The sequence below is a fragment of the Lithohypha guttulata genome, assembly GCF_036872675.1.
Source record: "Lithohypha guttulata strain CCFEE 5908 chromosome Unknown scaffold_6, whole genome shotgun sequence".
Taxonomy (NCBI): Eukaryota; Fungi; Ascomycota; class Eurotiomycetes; order Chaetothyriales; family Trichomeriaceae; genus Lithohypha; species Lithohypha guttulata.
This window is the reverse complement of record NW_027042755.1, coordinates 1126809-1135337: the sequence shown is the minus strand read 5'-3', so window position 1 is coordinate 1135337 and position 8529 is coordinate 1126809. Positions and strand designations below refer to the sequence as shown.

The following is an 8529-nucleotide window of genomic DNA, read 5'->3' as shown; positions in this document are numbered from 1 at the left end:
GTATTCGCGTGTTCGTGTAGGCCTTAGACTGACTGACTTCGATAGTAATAAAAGCAGGCTTTGAGATGTTGGCATCGCTGCTCCTTGTTTCTCCGTTACTTTCTTGTTGCTCAGGCTGGTATAGCAGCGGCTGAAATGATTGGGCTCAAATGTCTAAGCGCCGCTATTTGTGTATACTATTGTGTGGTTTCTTTCGGATGCTGGAGCAGGGCCAAAGACCTCTATGGCTTCTCCATATCTTATGCAATGTCAAATTGCTCTCTTTTCGATAGTGTGCCTGTTGTAACTAACCAAATCTGGCAAAATAGAGAATTAGGCAGATGTGCCAAGAACGAGTGGTTAGTTTTTGCTTGAAGAACCCCCTGTTCTTCCGGTCCTATCTTCTTGCTAGGTGACATCTTCTTCGGTCTACCTCTGCTATTGACGGATCGCCTCTTGTTAATTGCGGGAAGTTGTAAGAAGTTGCAAATATGTGTCCAATTGGAGTAGATCAGACAGGACGAAGTGAGTGATATCCTCACCTGCTCAAGACAACCCAGGCAAACCGCTATTCGAATCTCTACTAACGCCCATTGAGGTGCACAACAGTGGCAGGTCTTAGTGCCGACGGTGCAAGAGAGACAAGAAGTACTGACTGAAAGTGGACGTTCTCTCTCGTCGCTTTTCAATCTGCCCAGTGTCGGTGGCATACAAGCCGTCAATTTCTGGGATCGATTGGCTCGTTATGATCCTATACAGTCTCCGATTTGTCAGGCGCGGAAACAGCTAGGAAATGGTGCACAAAATGTTGAGGCATCCCAATATAAGTCTCACCTCGCCCGGTTGCCTGCCGAGCTTCTTGATCTTGTCCTGGAATTTACTGATAAGCGCGAAGTTGTCTGCCTTGGTCTTACTTGTCGCTGCCTTCTGAGGATAGTACTGGTCGCGATCGAACGTGATATTCTGAACACTTCTGCGCCCTGGGCAGGCGTGCCCATAGCTGTCGTGGGCAACTATCTTGAGTCACTACCTACATCGTTCTTTGAGAATAGACTAGCATACAGCTCTGTCCGGATGCATGATCTGATTGATGTGGACCTTGACAATGGTAAGTCGTTTACTCCGAGGAGGTGGCAGTCCTTTCCAGCGAGACGATATTACTGGGCCACATCTTCCAGGTACAAGAATTTCAGCGAGAATCTTCTGTCAGCGTGGTTGACCGCTTTGGCTGAAGTCAGCTCTGTCCTGGATTCTCGTGGTGGACTGATAAAGGCTGCTCTGTGCAACACCAGGAGCGATGTATGCGGTACGACCGAATACTATCTTCGGAACTTGACAACTCGTCAACTGATTTGTGTTTGCAACTGTGACGGACCGGAAAGAGCTCATGTTTCTTATACAGGCTTCACTGATCCATTTGCAGAAGGACCACGACTTCTTCTTGACGACGTCCTAGTGATGCAGACTCGCTGGAGTAAGATTAATGGACGATATATACATACCGATGGACACAAAATGTTCCAGGAGTCCTGGGCGGGTCACGAATTCGACATTGTTACCAGGAAAGCTCACGAGGCGGAGCACCCAAGCCTGCATCAGGATCAGATGTCTAAACATCGTATAAGTGACTTCTGCAGAGATGCTGAATCGGTACCATCAACGAACACCGTGGAGTGGAAAGACATAACGAAAGAGGTGCTCATCAAAGCCAGTAAAGAGTGTCCCGTGCTTGAAAAATATGTGAAGAACAATCTATTGAGGCAGACCAATGATTGGAGTGCGTTTGCGGTGAAGCATAAAGGCTGGGAGCGAACCCTACTCCAAGACAGATTCGAAGTATCACTATGTTGAAGCGTGTTAGAACAGGAGGAAAGCAAAGCAAGTGTGACAAGGCTGGAAATGCCATGACATTTGCCTGAGGCACGAATAATCCAGTGAGCTCAGGAGACTGATGACCAGGCAATTAAGCTGCAGAGTGTACGTGCCTGAGGCAGTAAGAGGTGCCCACCCAATTTTACAAAAAGCTTATGCCTCTGGCAGATGGACTGAACTTCAGCCCCTCGTACCCATGTTGCACACTCACCACCCCTATTGAGGACTACAACCACAAGCGGTCCATCGTGCGTTTTAGGTGCGTGGCTGGCTGTCAGTGTTTTCCATGACAAAGTGCCTGTTTCGTGAATGGCGGAATGCTAAAGGAGAAGAGCCATTGTAAAGCCAACTGAGCACAATCAGCAGGAACAACACGGCCACCGAGCGTGCCTGTCTTCGTGCGTACGAATCTCACTATGGTGTTTGCGGCATATGCAAGCGATGGCAAGACATGGCGAGGTTGTCAAGTGTAGAGCTTGGAAAGAATTGACGACAGTTACTTCTGCTCGTGTTTGCTGACATGGCACGACAGCACTAATCGTAGCACGAGCTCGGACCTCAACTTCTGTCAACAGCACGCTAGGTATGTACCACGCCAGTGCATGGTCCTCACCACCTGCGTGAATTTGGTTATGAGATGAGCAAATGTGGTGCACGTCAAGGCCTAGACTGACAGCAGATGAGAACGTGGCTGCGTTTGTGGCGTTGTAAGATGAGCCGAGATCACAGATAAGCCAAAGCTCGTGAAAGCCAAGGACGGAAATAGTGCGACCATTCCATGTGTTGCACAACAACGATGAGAAGAAGAGCCAGTGCATACGAAAACATGCATACTTCGTACCTCATCGGCGTTTGTCTTGTGCATCCACAGCCATGTGTGGTGTGAGTTTGCAGTTGCATGATGCTTCTGGAACACAAATTAATTATGCTAAGAAAGGTTACTACCTCATACACTATATTCTGCCCTTGATACCGTACCCGCCTATATTTCGCAAAGTCCTCCGGATCGTAGTCTGTGGCTGGAGAGAGTTCACAGAATCTGTCGTAGTGAAACCGGTCACCCATGGCCACTTACTCAAGTACACCACTTGCGAATTTTTGTGTATATGGAAAATTATGCACAATCATAGCGATTCTGCAAAGGAGAGCAGCACAGCAAGCGTGACGCGTTGACTGTTGTCAAAGCCATCCTGCTTTGCAAATACCGCAGTAGCTCGGGCGTCAACAAAGAGCGCGATGAGAGCAATAGTGTCGCGCGTATGAACCTTAAAAAAAGCGCTGAGGTGTGCCGCAAGCTGAGTTTCTGTCAATAGATGTGCCGCACGATCTCAGCCAGATATGCGAACCATTCAATCGGGACAATGATTTCGCGGGCAGTGCCACGGAAAGCGCGGTGATGAACTCTAAAACCCATTTTGGGAGGGTTTTATGCTGAGCGCTGCATTCAGTTGTGTAGGGCTAGTGTGCAGAGAGCCAAACCATATCGACGGTGTCAGGATGAAAAATGCGTGTACCTCAGCGGGAAAGTACCACGTACCGTCGCCAAACCGTGCTGTTTCCCATCTCTGTATAGAGCGGACAGTTGAGGTAGACTGTGCCAAGTACCATGAATGAGTCGCAATGTGACTTGAGTCTTGCACGATAGAGGGTCGAGCCAGAACGGGCAACAATTCTGTGAGGACCTCGTCGCTATCGCATGACATAACTTCGAAACGATTTCGCTTATGCCAAGAGTATCACTCACCTTCAATACTGTACCTACCGTGAAATGTGTAAGCACTCGTGCACGGCAACGCGAACAACACCAACCACACTGGGGCATGGCTCGGATATGCGATACGGAATCCGGCGATGTAGCACCATAAACCATCGGATACGAGTGAAATATAGACAGAAATACCATGGAACGTAGAATGGAACACGAATCGGCGATTACTTTGGCAGGCAGCGAGCTGAAAAGCCCCCGAAGATGCACGACGCAGACAGGAAGCAACTAGTTGAATTCGAAACGCTACTGAGACGACGGATGAAGTAGCCCACTGAACAGAGTGTAGATTGGTGGCAGGGGCAGCAGTGAACCCGCTTGAACACCATCAGGTGAGAGTATGCGAATTGGTTGCAGGTGGCGAGAATTGGGGTGGCGGCAACTTGCGGGTAGGTGTGGCAAGCGTATTTCGTGGTCCAACCTCAAAATTGAGTCTGCCCCACGAGAAGGATAAGCAAGGGAAGCCTGAGAAGGACAAAGTGTCACATTATGGATATTCGACACTCATGCCTGATTTGCGAGGCGCCTCACCAGACTGATGCATACCACTTGAATCAGGATAGCTCTAACCTCAAGAATTTGTGTGTGCACAAATCTTCGTTGAGTGAAAAGGCGTTGTCTCAGGACCGCAGCACTACTACGGTCCGGCACTAATCGTGCTTCATCCTGCATGCAACCTTGACATCACTGAAATAGGTCTGGTGAGGGACGAGAGCGATAAGCTGCATGGTCGATATGCACCATCATGGTGATGAGGCAGCCATTCCTGCCACTAGTGGGAGGTCACCCGCGACTTGTGCCCCATCTCTCGATCGTGTGCATGGAAGATGTGCATTAGTACACCTCAGGATCATGCAGCGTTTCGCGTAAAGTGCCAATCAGCGTATTGTGCTAGTCAGACGTGGATACCAGTGCCGATCAGTGATGCTAGCCTTGGCAAAGTTAAGAAGGAACCAGAAATGTCCAAGAAGATAGTAGGAAAGCCACATCGTTGGGATATGATAGCACTCGTGGAAACGAATATACGGTTGTGCAGAGGCGCCAAAGTAAAGAGTCTCGGACAAGCAAAGGCAATTTCGAGCAGAATTGTATGTACCATTCAAAGAGGACAAACTTCTATCTCCAAGACAACCTGTCGTGATGCGAGGGACGTTGTTAAATCGATATAACGTCTATACTTTGTTGCAAAGAAAAGACTCAACAATACCTCCACTCCAGCAGTATACCCGTGCCAGCACTTGGACTGGGCAGTGACTTACTGATTTTGTTAACTCCTATACCTCGCTTCCTTTCCCATGAGATGCAAAATTCTTGAACTCGCTTGCTTGTATGATGCGACTCAGACCACCCAGATATAATCCACCAAAAACAAAACACCGACATCGTCTGTCCACATCGTCCACCCAGTAGTCTAGGATATTTGCACCGTGGTGTTACAATTGTGTTAATCCCTAGAATATATGACCAAGAGAAAAATACCTTCGCCGCAGTATTCAAGCGTCCAGAATGTTGGGCTCAGTAAACGGCAATAGAAGGAGGAACAAATCGAACTTGGTAACTCGGTTTATCGTAATCATTGAAAGGTAGGACGTTGCCGTAAACATTAAAAGCTTGTGCATGAGAAAGATCACCAGGACTTGGTTCGGACTCATAGCCAGAGTCAAATGAAGAAGAGGAGGAAGTAGAAGTTTCGGATGTTTGTTTCGAACCTGGTTTGAAAAGAGACCATTCGGAGACTTCGATAGGGAAGGCTAACGACAGTGGTGAAGTTGGTGGTGATGGTGGGAGCGCCATGTTCTCGCAGTCCATGGTGTCAACGTATTCGTAATCTTGTCCAGGCGAAGGTGGCAACTCGTGGTACGAGCTCACAGTAAACCTGGGACATGCCAAAATAACTTCCCGCAACTCAGCCAGAGATATTCGCTGCTGAGGGTCGCATTCAAAGATACGACGGAGAATCAAGTTCAGTTCAGGAGCCACGGGTAGTATTGAGGTCAGAAAGTTGGGATCCTTCAAATAGGCTCTGAAGGTAGAGTCCTCGGGAGAGGCCTTTTTCCAAGGGTTACGACCACAAGTCAAATTTACCAGCATGACGCCAAGACTCCAGACGTCGTTAGGCGCGGATGCATAGTAGGCGTGAGATCGAGTAGATGGGCGTTGGCATTCTATGCTTGTTAGCAATGCTGTAGGTACAAGTGGCTGAAATAAGGATTTGCTTACCTGGCGACATGTAAAATGTTGAGCCACACCCAAAGTCTGTAGTGATCTTCTCACGAGTTGCCAAGCCAAAGTCAGCGAGCTTGACAGTATGACCGTTGTCGGTGACCAGGACGTTCTCAGGTTTGAGATCTCGGTGGTAAATCCCAACGGAGTGACAGAATTGTACAGCGTCCAGAAGCTGAAGGAAAACGTGTTTGGCCAGGCGATCATCGTTCACAAAACATCCCCGCTCGGTAATGTTCGAGAACAAGTCGCCTTCTGGGCAATACTCGAGCACGACATACGTGCAATCAGGACTATCCATGACCCGCATCAGGGAAACGACATTGGGATGCTGACTGGCCTGGTAATGCAGAGCGATTTCTGCCTGCTGGAAACGTCGCTGCCGAGCATCCAATCCATGTTTGGGGAGAGCCTTTACCGCGTATAGTTCGTTCGTGTAGATATCGACTGCTTGATAGACTACGCCATAAGCTCCGACGCCTAGGACCGAGACCAATTCAAGTCGGTTCGCCAGAACACATCCAAGCCTATCTTCCGGAGAAAGACATATTGATCGTAGATGTGGTGATGGCGGAGGGGTAAGAAGCATTATTGGGAGAGCCCAAAAGTAGCTGTGTACTTATGGAGATGAAGGGAGGACTGACGGACGGCCAGAGAGAAACAACGGATTATAACATGGGTCCAGCCGCGATGTTCGCTCGTCGACTATGTATAGGTCCTCCGAAAAACGGTAGTAATGATGGTTTGAATAAGTGCTTTTGATCCTCGGATTAATTGAATGATACAGTAGCGGCGACAGTGGTGAGATATAGTAACCAGATCCAAGGGCTTAGTGAAGGAATGTGTGTCGACGCTGAATATCCAAGGAGTATATGAGATCCAAAGTCCAAGATGGTTGAGGGGTGGTTTGGTTTGTAGTCAAGTGATGTGGCAAGTGTATGTCTATATTCTGCTCAAGGCGAACCGATATGACGATGAGCTTGACGATGCACAGGAACCCACACGAGCCATCAATATCCATGTGGTGGGTCAACTTTAGCCTTCAGAGACAATCAACGAATAGCTAAGCGCATGATGGGTTGCATCCACACAGTCCAAAACAAGCAGACGGACACATCACCCTGGTCGGCGCTCGGAGTCTCACTGATGAGTCGGCCATGTGCTGATGGAGCTAAAAGACTTGCGAAACTCGACGCTAGAGCCAGTCGAAGCCCCTTCGATGAGTGGATACGGTCTGACATGAAGACCAGGCGAACGAAGGAAGGATCGCTCTGTGGCTGGGCGCATTTCTCAGCACACTTCTCAGATCATCCATGTTGCTCCGATCCGCTTCCTCGAAGCATGAGGCCGTGCCCAAAATCCCCTGCTCTGTGTTACTGCCACTGGATACTCCGTACGAACCTTCACGGGATCGTCCATGGCCCAGAGACTATTGTACAATCCTTTACGATTAAAGATAATGTGTAAATGTATTAGTTTGTGGAACAATGTCACAACTCTACAGCAGACAGAGGTCCTGGTGATCGTCCCATAGGCTCTAGGTTGCCTATTGAATTGACCAACTCATTTGTGTTCAATTTCGAGCCGTAAGCAACCACCTTCCGGTATGGTGTAGATTCGACCTATCACGAGGTCTGATAAAAAAACATAGACTGAGTCACCAGGTAGGCAGAGTCCTTGGGTGCAAGGACTGGCCACCACTCTATTCCCAGGTACTGTTGTAAGCCTGCAGCGCTATTGGGTCGAGCTACGCCAGCGCACTAGGTCTGGGATTAGCCTTCCGACAAACTGCAAGCAGATTGAAGACACGACAATAGACTCCACTTCAATCGTGTTGATTGGGAATTGACCATGACTTTGGGGCATTTATTTCTGAGCCAATCTATATTGAGTCAAGTCGCTAAAAGTAAGCTTAGTTGATGAAATGAAAAGGCGTGAGAGTTTGTGAAGGAGGCTGAAAGGAATTGGCGAGACACAAACGTGCAGGCAAGGATTGAAGGAGCAGCTCGTTCTGAGAGTTGCGCAATCTACGACAGTATCGTCTAAAACTGCACTTGTTGCACGGTGCAAAACGTAATTTGGGAAACCAGCAGCCATGGAAGCCGTTCTGCTTCCCAGTGAATAGGCTTGCAGCCCTGACAGCAGGATGAGTGGTGCCCAATCAATCGTGCCTACAGCCGTGATATCGGCGCAATTGTTATTTTGTGGGTCTTGCCTCCCTACTCGAGTAGGCGCTCGTTGTTACCGCTGCATTCCTGCCAACCGAGGCTTGTGCGTTGATTGGCCGATCTGCATCTTCTAACTTTCAGTCTCGACTCTGAAGCGTCAGTTCTGCTGCACATCAGGATGCAGGCTCCCAGTTCTTTCCTTTACACAACTTTTATTGTGCATGATTCGTGGCATGGCTCCACTTGTGTCCAGCAAGTGTCTCGCTGGATATGTTGATGTCGCATGAAGCATAGAGTGGCACAACTGTCCCCAGTACGAGTATGAGTGACTCAGTGCGTTCAAGGCAGTTTAACAAAGAATGACACTTTCCCCCAACGTTGTTTTTCTGTATGGCTAGCAATGCCCTTGTCGCACAAACTCAGAGCGCCTCCCTTGTTTACGCCAAGACAAGGCATGAGAACTGCATTTTTGCATGTCAGTACAAGTACTGTACAATGTCATCCGGTTTGCTTCTGCCTTCA

The 8529-nt window shown here is 48.6% G+C and overlaps 1 protein-coding gene across 1 annotated transcript; it reads right to left on the bottom strand.

The window, feature by feature from the left end:
* Positions 1–5131: 5131 nt before the first annotated feature.
* Positions 5132–6428, bottom strand: SKS1 (Serine/threonine protein kinase; the record flags this gene model as incomplete). The annotated part of the gene is made up of 2 exons (XM_064902156.1): positions 5132–5781; positions 5837–6428. 2 exons carry the CDS (start codon positions 6426–6428, stop codon positions 5132–5134), a joined length of 1242 nt encoding a protein of 413 aa, XP_064751835.1.
* Between the last annotated feature and the right edge of the window lie 2101 nt (positions 6429–8529).